The 16,557-nt window shown below is 40.6% G+C and overlaps 1 protein-coding gene across 8 annotated transcripts in view; it reads left to right on the top strand.

The window, feature by feature from the left end:
- THUMPD2 (THUMP domain containing 2) overlaps positions 1 to 16,557 on the top strand; it is a 55,606-nt gene that overhangs the window by 26,433 nt on the left and 12,616 nt on the right. For 4 of the 8 annotated variants that reach the window (XR_004326252.1, XR_004326251.1, XR_004326250.1 and 1 more), the window contains exons 9-10: positions 5,712 to 5,820; positions 15,512 to 15,631. Coding sequence is in view for 4 of the 8 variants with exons in the window: in XM_032497387.1 (XP_032353278.1) it covers positions 5,712 to 5,820; positions 15,512 to 15,605 (203 nt within the window). In the remaining 4 variants the exon portion in view is untranslated. Of the gene's footprint in view, positions 1 to 5,711; positions 5,821 to 8,409; positions 8,580 to 11,957; positions 12,941 to 15,174; positions 15,298 to 15,336; positions 15,411 to 15,511; positions 15,638 to 16,557 lie in introns of those variants that run through there. The other 4 variants (XR_004326253.1, XM_032497388.1, XM_032497389.1 and 1 more) reach the window with 4 other exon arrangements.

Below are 16,557 nucleotides of genomic sequence, written 5' to 3'. Positions count from 1 at the left end.
ACTCTGCATAAGACACACGTTTCCAAAGGAAGCTGAGGAGTGATTAGACCGAAATCAAGTTTTCATACACCCTAATTTCTTTAAGAAAGTTGTTTTTTGAGACCTTCAAGAAAGGATGGAATGGCTCTGTAAGTAGCGTTAGAGCAGTGATTTTTTTCCAAACCCTCTACAGTCTCCAAAGGGCCGTGGCAGCATGAGGAAGGATGCACTCCTTTGCTGTGCCCCCAACACCACTTTTACCAGTTTTTATGCTTCTATCATTTCCCATAAGATTTCACTTTAAAAACAAGCAATGGAGCTTAATTGTTATTTTTTTAAGTGTCTTAAAAAAAAAAGTTCTCTATGATACCAAGTAGTCAATACATCTTAGTTTTTTGAAAGATCATTCTAACTGCCAAGTTAAGAATAGATGATAGTGGGGCAAGGATGGAAACAAAGAGACTAGTTAAGACTACTGCAGTGATCCGGGTAAGAAAAGAACGAGAATGATGCTGGGCCTTCTGACTGCAGCTAGAGGGTGGAGTTACCCTTCATCGAGCTGCGGAAAGCTGCAGGGGGAATAAGTTAGAGTTTAGGGCTTGTTCAGTTCCGCATGATTATTAGACACCATGTGAAGATGCCAAAGTAGTAGTTCAGTATACAGATCTGGAGTTTAGGGGAGAGGGTGGGCATCACTAGTGTAGATAACATTTAAATCCCTGAGATCACCTAGGGAATGAGTACAAATAGAGAAGAGAGCCTTTCTCTGAGGATGAGATGCTTAGAGTTCTGGAAGGTGCTATTTTAAGGAGACCAAGCCCAAAGTTAAGTATTTAGCACATGCAGCTGAAGGAAATGCATTTAAATATCACTCTATGAAGCATGACTTTTCATTTAGATCAAATGACCACTCTTCTAAATTCATTTTGCTCATTTACAATTCCGAGTTTTCTTACGTACATAAACAAAATGAAGTTGTATCTGTTAATATGTTGGCTCCACTGGCAGAAGACCTCTGCAGAAAGTTACATGTTGCCAGTTTTATACTGGTGTTAGCAGATGCTACAAAAAGGGAAATCAGCTAAGTCAATTCCAGTAGTGATTTAGCTTTTTCCCCCCCAGTTCTAGGAAATTAAGGAAGTTTTTTCTGTCAGAAATGAAACATCTTTCATTATTGTGAATACTGTTGTAAATTCAGCTCAGCACTGCTTGTGTGTCTGTTTACACATTGTTTGGTAGACCACAGCATCATGGCAAAAATTAACGTTCTTACTAAATAAAGAAACTTATGAGACGGAAATGTACTTGGAATTTGATGTGGTACCCACATAATTCATAGTTACCTCCAAACAAGCTGTGACATTCTGAATTGAAATAGAAACTTATCAAAATATAAAAGACTGTTTCAAAAGTTTTTAAAATATATACAGAGTAACTGAACTGCAGACTGTCGGTGATAAAGATGACTAAATGCAAAAAAATAAAATTCTGCATGACAGCACATGCTTTATTTGTTTGCCTGTCATTAGTTGGGTTTAAAATGTTTAAGCCTTTGAAGAATTACACTGTAAGTTAGCCCAGAGTATCGCACATTATACTGCTACCTTAAAGAAGTTGCCTTGCTATGGTTGCATTTTTTTTCCAAAAGTCATTGGAAATCTGTAATCCAAGAATTCAACAAATGGAGTGCCAAAAGAAGTTAAGTTTTTGAAATTTTTGATGAATTATAGTTACTAAAAACAAAACTGACAACAGGACATTAAAAATCTACCCCTAAAAACACCAAGGAAGAAATGAACAAAGCAGTGAGAGCTCAATAATGCACAGTGTTTATTCTGGAATTCTGTAAATATAGTCTTGGATAGTCTTATGGGGAGAACCTTCGAAAGGCTTCCTTAATTTGAATTGGATAAATGTGTATTCTAGAATGGAATGGAATGGAATTGAGAAGGGCTTATTAGATTTTATAGCTTCTGAATTTGGTAAAACAATTAAAATAATAGAGACAACTTATCTGAGTTCTGTGTTATGAAAATATTTGTCAAAGGCACCTGAATAGAGAAGCTGTGAACCAAAGGGCTGAAATATTTACTTTCCCTATGAAAGAAGTAGGACTGACAGTCTCCTCCATTTAGCAGAATTTACTCTAAGCTCTCTACCATTACTTCCTATAGAGAAACTGTTTTCTCAAATAAAAATATTATCATTTCCAGATAAGTTTATCAAACATAAAAATGAAACTTTGAAGAATATTGCAGGCAATTGTTTAAAAAAATTTAGAAGTTCACGTTTTAGAAAAAAGTACTACATTCTTCAGAAAAATACCAGTGAGAGAGCAGATACATCTAAGCAGATACATCTGAGAAACTGATCAGTATATGAATACAGACCACAAATAATTATTTCACTTATTTTTAATGTTAAATGATACTTTTTAAAGTTTGTATTAAAAAAAATTCATTGTGCCAGATATGTTGTCTTTAGATTCACTATAATAAACCAATTTGTTAGACAATATAGAATATATTATATTCTATATAAATACATATATATTCTATATAAATATAAATATAGAATGTAGTATTATTTGTTATTTATTTATATAGAAATTTATTTTTATTTCTAACCCCTTTGTTCTTAACAACATTTCTGCCTGAACTATAAATTAAATGGTGGCCAGATCCAGAAGTCAGACTACATTTTGTATATTTCAGACTAATTATGGACTTCTAGATTAAGAAAACAGATTGAAACTTCACTGAAGTATTTGCATTCTCCTATATTTAATAAGATAAGAAAAAGAATAGCATAAATAGAAAGAAAAAATTCACCAGCAGCAACCAGACAAGGAAAGTGCATAATCTAATGCCATAAACTTCAAAATCTGGCCAAGACAGAAAGAGAGAAAGTTACAGAGCAAGAGCCAATGGAATAGTGGCTACTTACAAGGTTACTGAGGCAAAGTGTGAACCAAAAATATCGTGCCCAACCAAGATGTCATTTTAGTACAGAGATACTTTCAAATATAGAAAAGTTCAGGCAACATTTCACTAATAAGCACTTTTGGGGGGAAAATTAATAAAATCCAGACATTTAAGAGACGAACCAACTGAAAAATGGAGAAAGCCAAGGTAAAGTGACTAGTCGTGAGGACTGAATCAAATATACAACTGATTTTGAACAAGCGGGAATTACAGGACAGAATGCCATTGCTATGAATCTGGACGGTGGCAAGAATAACAAACAGCAGAGAGCAGGATGGAAGGAAATAGGAAAAGTGTGCCCAATTCTATAGAAGTCCTCAGTTCACCTAGTCTTTTGTCTAAGTATGCAAATGGAAAGATATCTTTAAGGCTTTTAAAACCTATTGGAAGAAAACATCTTAGGGCCATAACCCTGGTTTTAAGCAGTTCTTCCTCATTTTTCTCCCAGTAGGAAGGAGGAAATGGACACTTCTTTTATTTAAGACATACCAGTATTTAAATTTTTTTTCATGTTCTTGAATCATCCTGCAGAGATGCAAAAAAGAGCTGATTTTCTACTTGTTTGTTTTGAGTTATGTTTCTATTTCAGAAATTTATCTCCTTAGTTACAAACACTTCGTTCACAGGCAGTTCAAATATTTAATAATTTAAAAGACTTTACTCTGTGTTGAATCTTATGGGTCAGGTGCTCGTGATTTTAGGAGTTTCTGCATCAGAAACTCTGCGGGTGGGACCAACCTTGTGTTCTACCAAGCCCTTCAGTTGGTTCTGATAACACACTAAATAGGTTTGGCTAAGGAGGGCCTGAGAATTTGCATTTGTGGTTCCCAGTTGGTACTGATGCCGCTTGCCTGGGGACACACCTTGAGAACTACTGCCCTCAAGGGAAGGCGAGTTGGAAAGAGGCCCATTTGGAAGTAGATGTCCTACCTAGCTTTGAGCAGCCGTGGGAAGGGATTGCTATGTTCTGCAGAGCTTCTCTGAAGGGCTCCATCCAGCCCACTAGTCTCCACCTGGCTGTCGTCTCCCCCATACGCATCATGGAGGACGCTGGAAATCATGACTACAGCAGCTGACAGCTGAGTGCTCACTCTGTGCCAGGCCCTGTTCTAAATACTCTCCATAAGTTCCTCACTTGTTCACTTCTAAGATAGGTACTTTTATCCCATTTTACAGATGAGAAAACTGAAGCAATAATTTCCCAAAGCCCCATGGCTAGTAAGTGGCAGAGCCAAACACACACCATCTGACACCAGAGTCTGCACTCTCGGCCCTGTCAACAGAAGCTTGGGTTACTTTATGCTGTGTTGGTAGATGACACTGCTCAGTTATAGAACTTTGTAAAAATAAAAACTATTCTCTTCTATCTAGGTGAAGTTTATTCCTCAGCTTCTAAAATGATTTAAAAGCAGTTCAGCAAATTATATGTTACAGAGTAGGAAAGTTGCAAATAAAAATAGAGACCAACCAGAAGGGGAAAAAATGTTACCAAACCTGCACATGGGTAACTAATGTATGTGTGTGTAGGCAAAAGACCTGGGCTCGGTCTCAGGAATAAATTACTGCATGGTTCCTCAGGTATAAAACACTTGGTAACCATGATCACCTTCCTTGTCTATTCATTGTCTTTAGTAGTTTTGCAAAAAGTATCGTCACAGTATTCAGTATAGTATAGTGTATAGTATGCAAATAGATGTGTCCTGTATCAATACCCTAAAGCTATGTGTGTGAAGTTAAAACATGCCTTAGAAAAAAGATTTCCTGCCCAGCCCTGACAGTATATTATCCTGTTACTTGTTTTCTAACAACCTGCTCTTCTTTCTCCTGCTAACCTCAGGTAAGGGTCAGAACTAGGAAAGATTAACAAGTGTTCATTAGACGTTCCCAGACTGCAGGATTTTTTGTTTAATTTTTAAATTTCCTGCCAACAAAAATTTATATTGTCTTCAGAATAGTAAAGATTATTTAAGTTCTGTTGGAATTCTATAGAATTAGATGCTGTCCAAAATGAAAGTATCTGACCTAACTTACTTTAGATGGTGATGGAAATAAAATAAAGAGAAAGTGAGAAGTTTACTCAGAAAATCTGGAAGTTAAGGTTGAGTGTATCCCCTTATGGTAATCTAATTTCTGAGAATAAAATGTAAAGCTGAGAAATTTAGATTCAATAATCGAACACTGTATTTAATTTTATTTAGTGATGATGCTCATTGTGTTGATTATTGACTGTTTAGCCTTTTCTCTAGTCTTGGACTTAAGTAGATGTTCTTAACCTTTTGGGTCTCCTTTAAAAATACAGTGAAAGCTAGGGACCATCTTCCTTAGAAACAAATAGATCTACACTTGCAAAATTTTATATATAACCATGAAAAGGGAAGTGAAAGTTATAGGTGTAATTTTGTAAAAGGTTTTTCTAGACAATATATTTCCTCTTGGATCTAGCAACTTTCTATTCATGTAATGTATTTAAAGAATTGAATTTTCTGGTTAATTAAAAAATCTGCTCAACTTATGTCGTGTTTTATTATACCTGAAAAACTAATTTTCAAAGAACAGAACACAACAACTGTACCATCTCTCTGTGATTCTGAAAGCTTTTCAGGATCCTGTAATTTCTTTAAAACAATATTAGTAACCCTAAATTTTATTTAATATGTAAAAATAATCCTGTGTACTTCAGTTATCTCATATTTAGGTTTTAAATATTTGAACTTACTGTAATAGGATTCTGTCGTTTTTGTATTTCAGAATTGCCTTTGCCTTCAGAAAGTGTCGATACTATTATTTCTGACATTCCATTTGGGAAAAAGTTTAAGTTAGGAGAAGACATCAAAAGCATTCTACAAGAAATGGAAAGGTAAGTTGTGGATTTATTTCCATGATTTTTGAGCTATTGGGCATTTAACCAAAATAGCTCTTCAGTTAAGATTTGACTGCATTTTAATAATTTCCCACAGTTTTTATAGCTTAATTTTCTAAAGTCTCAAATCAGAAGTTTATAATTAGTTATTCCATATCATCTTACACTGTAAGTTTTATTCAGAAAAAAAGTATTTTTTCATTGTTGACTGAAATTTGAGTATCTAAAATAGTAACCTCTCTTTCAGTCGCTGAGCTAGTTAATTTACATATTTACTTCTAATCCTCCCCAAAACCCTGCCTCCTGTGTGTAAATCCCCCACACTTTATAGGTGAGAAACTGGGACCCAGAAAGTTTATCTTTCTCAAGATCACAGAGCTACCGAACAACAAAACAGAATTTCCACAGAGAACATTCAGACACATAGAATGGACAACACCATTGTTGATGGTGATTTGAAAATGAAGAGATGCTATTTGTGTTGTGTTTCTAAGGTCAGCCTCAGGGAATATAATTCAAAGTATTTCTCTGAGAGTTTCAAACAGTGTGGCCTGAAAGTGTATTTTCCTGATCATTTAAGTTGATAAAGGAGAGAGCCTCCAATGCGTAGAGGAATGAAAGGGCATGGATAAGCGGTCAGTTCGTATGGAGTTGTGTCAGCTAAGCACTTGGCAGTGCAGGACAACATCCATCCTGCAGGTAACCCTGCTGTCACCTGGGATCTCCTTTCTGGGCCACACCTACAAGTCAGACGCTTTCTGAGCTCCCGTACTCCCCTCTGCCTGACAGCACATTCCCCTCGAGCAGATTCTGCAACCCTGACTTCACACTAACGTCACTTCAGGAGCTTCTGAGAAACACCGTTGCCCATTCTCTGCCGTTCCCGGCCGAGGCTCCGACTGCACTGGTCTGGAGGGAGCCTGGGCGTCAGTATTTCCTAAGGGCTCCCGAACTGCTTCTGTCGTGCGCCAGGGTTGACGACCCCAGCCTTCGTGCCTAGTGAGCTATTCACCAGCTATGCTATTCAGCCTGCTCGTGGTGAGATACCAGTGTGTGTGAGCATATTAGACTGAATGTGGAACTTTACGCTTAACCTGGAACCTCCCAGAGACGGCGGCTTACCGTCCCTCGGTCTAGGTCTGCATGTCTCACACATGTCCACAAGGCAGTGGAGGGCAGTGTTTGGAGTAGGCAGTCCTTTCAGCATTAGTAAAATTATGCCAGCCTGACTTACTCTAGGCCAGTTTTGGTTTTTATGCTAGGTAGCTGGAAATGAGACAGTAACAGACATGACTGTCATCACATTGTTTCAGTAAACTCAAATATTTGCCTGGGAAACAGGAAGATATTCCAGATTTCCCACATAATTTGAGAACCTTGGTAGGATCAGTTCGAGGTTAACATATTTGGACAAAAGGAATGTTCCCGTCTCCTGTGACCAAGCCTCCCTGCTGCCTGCCCTTCGCGTTTGTGGTTTTCTTTGCCCTCTTCTGGTCTGAGGCTGATGCAGGCAGTGCAGTGCAGTGTAGTGGTGCCGAGTCCCAGCTTTGGAGCCTGACTGCCTGGCACTGATCCTGGCTCTGTTAACACTTCCTCTGTCCTAGGCACTGCGCCTAACCACTCTGTGCCTCGTCTTTAGGTAACAGTACCTACTTCACAGCACTGCTCTGAGGAGTCCGTGTACTTAAAGCTCTTCGAACAGTGCTGGCACCTGCAAAGCGTTCAGTAACTGTTAGCTTTGTTTTAGCTTAAGCCACTTCCGATCCTTTTGAGATCCTCTTTAGGTGGGGATATATATATAAATTTATCTAAGTCAACATAACTTTTTTCCCAGTGGTTTACCAATAGTTTAAGACTCTAAATAGAAAATGGAAGGGAATGGAGAGGGAATTTTGTTAGCAAAAATAAGAAAAAATATAAGAGGCCAGTAAACATGCTCATAGTTGGTCCTAAATGTAAGACAGCACTGGATTCTTCAAGAAAGAACATGCCCTCAGACTCTTAAATCATCAGACAGATGACTGCTCTGGTAATGTGAGCTACACACTCCTAGCTCAGTTATTTCCTCCCCTAATTTATTTCAGCAGTAACAGTCTCATGCATGCAAAGTGCAGTGAGGAATTCAGACAAGTATAATATTTGAGTTTTCCTCTCTAATATAACCATGTAAAACATGAGCAAAATTAGAAATCAGCTTGCTCGGCTTGAAGGAGGAAGTCACTGTATCCCCAAAGACTCGAGGTGGATTCATGGAAGAAGCAGGATTTCAGTGAAATTTAGAAATTTGCAAAGAATAAAAAAGAAGACCACGCCATGCTTTGTACATACAGATACTCAACTTGAGTACATCTTGAGTAAACAGTGAAGCAAAAAGGGTATTCAAAAAACAATGAATTTACTGGACTGCTTGGAACCGAGACAGTGGTAGAAGGTTAAGGCCTCATGCCTTCCAAGTTCAAATAATTTGGGAATTTGTACCATCAACCCCTAATCATGCAGGTTCACATGCAAAAGGGAAATCTCTTTCATGTTGTTTGATACAGGATTTCCCCGATTTATTGCACATAATTCTTGTTGTTTTTACAGGAAATAATCTCTCATACTACACTAGTGTTCAGAGGACTACAACTTGGGAAATGTTGCTTTTTAATTTCTGAATAGCTTTCTTAATAAGAAATTATGTGTATACGAACATGGAAAGATGCCTGGAAGGACAGTTTATCCAATATGTTCATCTCTGAGTAGCAGGATTTCAGGTGATTTTTACTTTCTTATATTCCCTGTTATTTGAAAAAAATTTACAATAAATAAATTAGTGAATATCCTGCTAGACGTGTTTCCATGTACATATACACAAGTAGATACATGTTTTCAATTTCACATAAATAGGATCATCCTTAATTTACTGCAGTGTATAAACTGCTTTTTTTTTATTCAAAAATATGTCATGAATCTCTTTTCTGATCAGTTGTTATAATGTACATTGTATTTTTCAGTGGCTGCCACATATATTATACGTATATACCATTATGTAGCTGGTACTTATGGATGGACATTTAGGTAATGCCCACTTTTTCATTTTAATAAAGAACAATGCTCTGAACATCTTTGCACAGTTTTTCAAACTTACTCTATGACCAAGTTACTTAAAACCACAGTGCCTCAGCTTCTTCATCTGCAAAATGGCTATGCTGAGAATATACTTGAATTCTGAAGATTAAATGATATATAATACAAAGCATTTAAAACAGTGCTCCATTCAACATAGTCTTGGAATTCCTAGCCACTGCAATCAGGCAAGAAAAAGAAATAAAAGGGATCCACATTGGAAGAGAAGAGGTAAAATTGTCACTATATGTGGAAGACATGATACTATGCATAGAAAACCCTAAAAGCTCCACACAAAAACTACTACAGCTGATAAAAGAATTTGGCAAGGTAGCAGGATACATGATTAACATGCAGAAGTCAGTTGCATTTCTTTACACTAACAATGAAATAGGAAAAGAAAGTAAAGAAACAATCCCTTTTATAAAATCGCATCCAAAACAATAAAATACTTAGGAATAAATCTGACCAAGGAGGTGAAAGATTTATACATGGAGAATTACAAAATACTGATTAAGGAAATTAAAGATGATGTAAAGAAATGGAGACATATCCCTTGCTGTTGGATTGGAAGAATCAATACTGTTAAAATGGTCATGCTGCCCAAGGCAATCTACAGATTTAATGCAATCCCTATCAAATTACCCATGACATATTTCATAGAACTAGAACAAATCATAATAAAATTTATATGGAACCATCAAAGACCTAGAATTGCCAAAGCATTACTGAAGAAAAAGAAAGAGGCGGAGGAATAACTCTCCCAGACTTCAGACAATACTACAGAGCTACAGTAATCAAAACAGTGTGGTATTGGCAGAAAAACAGACATATGGACCAATGGAACAGAATAGAGAGCCCAGAAATAAACCCACAGACCTACAGTTAATTAATCTTCGACAAAGGAGGCAAGAATATACAATGGAGAAAAGACAGTCTCTTCAGCAAGTGGTTTTGAGAAAACCGTACAGCATCAAGCAAATCAGTGAAGCTAGAACACTCCCTCACTCCATACACAAAAATAAACTCAAAGTGGCTTAAAAACTTAAATATGAGACAAGACACAATAAATCTCTTAGAAGAAAACATAGGCAAACCATTCTCTGACATAAATCTTAGCAATGTTCTCTTAGGGCAGTCTACCCAGGCAATAGAAATAAAAGCAAAAATTAACAAATGGGATCTAATTAAACTTATAAGCATTTGCACAGCAAAGGAAACCATAAGCAAAACAAAAAGACAGCTTACAGAATGGGAGAAAATATTTGTAAAAGATGAGACTGACAAGGGCTTAATTTCCAGAATATATAAACAGCTCATACAACTTAATAAGAAAAAAAACAGACAGCCCAACCCAATCCAAATATGGGCAGAAGACCTAAACAAGCAATTGTCCAGTAAAGACATACAACTGGCCAACAGGCACAAGAAAAATGTTCAATATCACTAATTATCAGAGAAACACAAATCCAAACTATAATGAGGTATCACCTCACACCAGTCATAATGGTCATCATTCAAAAGTCCACAAACGATAAACACTGGAGAGGCTGTAGAGAAAAGAGAACCCTCCTACACTGCTGGTGGGAATGCAGTTTGGTGCAGCCATTATGGAAAACTGTATGGAGATTCTCAAAAAACTAAACATAGACTTACCATATGATCCAGCAATCCCACTCCTGGGCATACATCTGGAGGAAACTCTATTCAAAAAGATACACACCTCCCTTCAATGTTCATAGCAGCACTGTTTACAATAGCCAAGACATGGAAGCAACCTAAATGTCCATCAACAGATAACTAGATAAAGAAGCTGTATTATATTTATACGATGGAATACTACCCAGCCATAAAAATGAATAAAATAATGCCATTTGTAGCAACATGGGTGGACCTAGAGATTGTCATTCTAAGTGAAGTAAGCCAGAAAGAAAGACAAAGACAAATACCATATGATACCACTGTTGTCCAGATTTTCTCACAGGCTCTGTTTCATGGGCTCTTCCTCCTCTGTCCTGCCTTGAATGTTAAGTCTCTTCCTTGGCCCCTTGTCTCTTCTCTGTGCTGCCACCCCAGCGATCTCATCTACCATTATGGCTTTATCTCCCATTTACTGTTAGAAACTGGAATCTCTGCCCTGAGCCCTGGCCTTTCTCATCCCCTCCACGCTCAGCACAGTCCACCCAGAACTCCCCTCCTCTCCTCCCCCAACCCGTGACTCGCCCCCAGGCTGAACTGCATGCCATGCTCCTCCTCTTCACTTCTTCCTGCCTTTGCTGTTCTCTGCTTCCAGGACCCCCGTGCCCCCATCCCCAGCGGTCCCTCCGCCCAGCCCCCTCCTGCTGGTCCTTGACACCCCGTGTAGGTATCCCATCCTCTGGGGATTTCCCCAACTCCCGCCCAAACTGTTCCTGCAGACCCCACACGTGCCCGATGGTGGCGTTTGCTGCGCTCTGTCACTCCTCACTTACTTGCCTCTCCCACTGTTCGGTCATCGCTTTAGCAACTCAGGGGATTGTATGTCATTTGGCACCTTTTCCACAGAAGTGCCATTCAGACTTCGGTCAAAGGATTAAGAAAACGAATTCTCCACCAGCTGACACTTGAAGGTCTTCCTTCTTCTTCTGATCTCCCCTCTTGCCCTTTCTTTGTTCCTGTCCTCACTCCTGCCTGTGACTTTACTCTGCTATCAGCCTACTGCCTTTGACACACGCTGATTCCTTTGGATTCTTTCACTTGCTTTTCCTTTGTACAATCACTTATTAGACTGTGACTACAAATTACTTTGAGGCTTGCCTTTTAAATAGAGTAAAAATAGATAATTAAAGCAGATCTGTACTAGTGATTTCATAATTACTATAATGAATATGCATTATGGAAGATACTACCTAATTATCAAAATCCTCGTATTTAAATACATAAAATTAAATTTCAAATTAAAAACACCAAATATTTTAAACAAAGTGGGATTGTTTGTTGTCTGCGAAGAAAGAAACACTCATACCAATTATCATTTTTTGTCGCAGAGTGCTTCATATTGGTGGAACCGCCGTGCTGTTGCTCAGCGAAGATCACTGCAGGCGCCTTAGAGATCACGGAGGGACCAGCATCCCTCTGAACTGTAGGGAGGGCCACGCAGGTGAACCCGGGAGTGAAGAGTGCTTGAATCCTGAGGGGAAAACTGGCATATCAGACCCAGTGTCACCTTCATTCGCAGCCAGTAACCAGGACTCCTTGGACAGAATGCCACCATTTGGCTCTTTGGTGCCAGTGGAATGCTACAAAGTTAGCCTGGGAAAAACAGATGCGTTCATGTGCAAATATAAGAAGTTGCACTCTCCTGGACCATAGCAGGCTTGCTGCCGTAGGCTGGGTTCCGGTGCTGTGCCAGCTGTACAGCAGTAGAAGATGGTTGTCTGTGAACTCTTGACAGTGCCAGAGGGTTCCAAGTAAACAGACGCCCCTAAGACAGGGGCTGGGGCTGCTGGATACTTGTTCTTAATAAGAGCTCCTGCTTCACACGCTGAAGGATGTTTCTGACAAAGAACAATTAATATATATGTGAACCAACGGACTCAAGCTTTGCCTTTCGTCAGAATGTGAAAAGATCAGCTCTGCCTGCACTGTTTCTGAGCAGAGGCTTCAACTTCAAAACCAAAGGTTTTAGAGGCTCACCATAAAGTATATGGCAGTCATCACACGTTTGGTAATGTTTGCACCATCAAATTTTTTGAAATGTAGAAACTTTCATGTTTTGACATCAGCTTCTTTTGATATTAAACTTGACTTTTTGAACCTGTAATTTTCTTCTCCGTTGGAATGAAACGAACTTGTGTTTGCAATACACTGTGTATGTGCCATACACAAGTCAGTGGCAGTAAGAGCAACGTGAATTAAGCCAGTGTCCTCCAACATGAAAAATAAACTTTGCTTTTTTCCTAAAAGCATTAATAAATTGTGACCTCATTCTGATTTAAATAAAAGGCATTCCTTGTGTTCACTACTTGAAGAAACAGGAAGCTGATGAAAAATATCATTTCATTTCTTTTCTTTCAGTAGCTTCATGTGGTGGCTTAGCTTCATGGCTGCTTTAGTACCATTTGAACAACCTTCCCACGTTTTGGAAAATTCTCACCTCATGAATCCCAGCTCTCCAAAATAGAAGCAAATCTTGTTTTCCAGCTAGGGTGTGGCACATAACTTTGGCCCAGTATCAAGGTCCACTGGTCAGAGTAGGATTAGTGGGGCACAGATGAGAAGTGGAATTTTCACCTGAGAGCCCCTCACAGTAGGCCTGGTGTGACTGGAGCCTATCACGTATTCACAGAATAAGTATTTATCACATACCTACTATCTGCCAAGGCACTGTTCTAGGCCCTTGGAGCACATCAGTGAACCAAACAGATCCCTGCCCTCCCAGGACTTAAACCTAGTGGGGAAGACAGGTAAGAAACAGTAGACATAAGTAATGTGTTTGACAGGTTAAAAGATGGTAGGTGGAGGGGCACTGCAGGGGTAGAGGAAAATGAGCAGTGATGCGGGAGGACCGGAGGGTGGGGACAGAAGTGTTTGGCATTTAAATAGCTCCAGCCTCAGTGAGAATGTGAGGTTGGAGCAAATACCTAAAGGACATGGAAGAGTGTTTCAGGCATATGTAACAGCCTGTGGTGAGCGAGTGTCTGATGTGTTCAAGGAACAGCAGAGAAGCAGATGTGGCCGGAGTAGAGCAAGTGAGGGGAGAATGAGAGGTTAAAGCGGCAGTGAGTGGCAGGAGGCGGTGGCGGGTTAGGCCACAGCGGGCCTTAAGGACCATTGAAAGACTTTGACTCAAAAGCACTGTAGAGTTTGGAACAAGTAGCAGTCTAACACAAATTTTACAGGATGCTGTGACTACCGTATTATGAGTGGACTGTAGGGAGGTAGGCGTGGACATGGAGAGGCCATTTGGGAGTTTTTTGCAATAATCCAGGCAAGAGAAAAACGGTAGCTTGCCCCAGGTGGATTCTGGATACATTTTGAAAGTAGAATCAGCAGGATCTACTGATGTGTTTGATGTGTGGTGTGATGAAGAGGAGGCAGGGATGACTAAAATTTGGGGCCAGCACCTGGCACAGTGGAGTTTCCCAGTCAACCAATAAGGGAAAGACTACAGGAGGGGCCGGCTTGGTGGGAGAGCTCACAAGTTCAGGTTTAGACTTGCTAACTTTTAGACGTGCATTAAACATCCACGTGGAGATGCTGAGTAGGCAACTGAACAGGTGAGTCTGCAATTTGAGCAGAAGGTCTACTCAAGAGCTAGAAACTTGGGGATTTGCTGCGTACAGGTGCCATGATACTGGATGGGATCAACAAAGGACTGAGTGAAGGAGAAAGAGGAAGAGGAGCAGGGCTGAGCCCTGGGTTCCTCCAACACTCAGAGGTCAGAAGAGGAATTTCCAGGGGAGACTGAGAAGGAACAACCAGTGAGGCAGGATGAGGAAAGGGCAGTTGCCTGGAAGGCAGATGAACAAAGAACATGGAGGAGGGAGCAATCACCCAGGAAATGCTGCTAATCCTTCTCATAAGGACTGGAAATTGACCATTGGATTTAGCAGTGGGGAAGTTATTAGCGACTTTGCCAGTGGGAGTTTTGGTGGAGTGGAGAAGGAGCAAAACAAGACTGGATTGGGCTTACTTACAAGAAAATAGAAAAAGAGCCAGAGGTAGTGAGTACAGGCAACTCTTTCAACTAGTTTTGGTGTGAAGGGAGTAAAGAAGGGAGGTAGTAGGTTGGTAGGGGGAGTGGAATCAAGAAAATGAGGGGTTTTGGTTTTTTTTGGTTTTTTGTTTTTGTAAGATGGAAGAAGTAGCACATGCTTTTTTATGTTGAAGAGAATGTTCCAGGAAAGACGAAAACCTGATGATCTAGAAAAAGGGGGACAAATGCTGGAGCCGTGTCCTTGAATCAGGGGATGGAATGCCGGCCACAGGTGGAGGAATCAGCTTTACATAAGAGCATGAATAATTTCTCCATGGTTATATGCGGGAAGAAGCATATAGGATTTCTGCAGCAACATGATAAGCGTGCTCCTGAAAATGTTGTCATTCACAAATTCATGTGCTAAAAATAACAGAATTGATGGGGAAAATAGGGTTGCGGCAGACCATTCCAAACCTATCCAACTTTGCACACTGCGCAACTATCAGAAACACCAATTAACACAGTTTAAAAAAAAAAAACTTTACATTCCTAACACTCCACAGCTCCAAGAAAAGGGCAAACACAGATTGACGGAATTTGGTGGAAGGAAGGGTAGGAGCTGCTTAACTGCACAACCAGCATTCCCAAGACAGAACCTGTGTTGAAACTGACCCGACGAAGGCGCAGTGGGCGGGCCTTACGTTAAGTACCTTATTCCTCCGCAGCTCGCCCCAGTCAGCTCATCCCGTCGGTGGCCTTCACGTTCAGCTGCTCTTACCTGGAGGAACAATATATTAAGGTACTGGGGAGGAAATCACTTACGATCCAACCCAATTTTCACGTTACAAGTGACATCATCCCCCTACCGAGCGATAATAATTGAGTCGGTGCTCGTTACAGAAACGCGCAGTGTGGGAGCACAGGCTGCAAGGGGGCGCAGGTGCTGGAAGGCGGACGGATGTGGCGGTGGCAGACGGTGGACGTTCTCTTCTGATTGCTTCAGTTTTTCTCAGTGAAAAGGTATGTGGCCATCTCCCCAGTTCCTGAGTCCGTAGTTGGAGTAGCTCCCTTCCACAGTAAAAGAATCCCCACAATGGCTTCGGAACCGTGGAGAAAGGTTGCCTCTCGCTGGAGGGCCAAGTTCACATACTCCCTAGGCTCCCTCTTCCTACCCAAAAGGCCAAACACAAACATACCGTATCTTTGTTAGGAATTGCAGCTATTGGTGCTGTTAAAGGGGCACAGATGCTTGATAGACTTCTTTCGTTTAATGTAAATACTGAGGCTCAAACCCAGGACCTCGTGCATGCCAAGCACACACTCTACCACTGAACTATGGACTTCTTTGGCATCTGAAGGCAACCTATGTCAGCTTTGGGTCTGCTGCTCTAACTCATTTACTTTTAACGGAGGCCGGGGCAGGAGAGGGCTCTCCAGCTGGTCCAGGGCCCTCTGTACTCAGCTGTTTTGCCCTGATGACCCAGGAGATCGAATAGTGCTCTAGTGTCTGTGACCCGCCTGGATGCTGTGTGCAGCCCGCAGCAAGTCCCAGTAGGGGGAGTGCAGATGCATCCTCTTCGCTTCTGGAGCACAGCCAAGCTCTCTTGGGCAAGCAATCATTCTCCTTTCAGAAATAACTCTTGCTATAGAGGGCTTGACCACAGAACACTAGGTGACCATGTGACCTGAACTGCCCATCTTGTGATTTGATCAACCAAGCTAGGACAGTGAGCCCAGCCCAGCAGCACGCCCCCATCAGTTGGGAGGGGATTGTATCAGCACTGAGTGTGCATAGCTGACTGTCCTCGTGAGCTGCTGGGACCTTATCCAGCCCTGTGCCTCCCGCCAGCTGTGCAGCCCCCCTCCCTCATGACCAGGGTCCCTGTGGGGAGTTCCCATGAGCAGTTCACCAAGGAGGATGAAAGTCAAGTCTGGTTTGCAGATGG

This window comes from Camelus ferus, chromosome 15 (genome assembly GCF_009834535.1).
Source record: "Camelus ferus isolate YT-003-E chromosome 15, BCGSAC_Cfer_1.0, whole genome shotgun sequence".
In the NCBI taxonomy this organism is placed as follows: Eukaryota; Metazoa; Chordata; class Mammalia; order Artiodactyla; family Camelidae; genus Camelus; species Camelus ferus.
The sequence above is the reverse complement of the archived record's forward strand: the minus strand, read 5'-3'. Positions and strand labels throughout refer to the sequence as shown.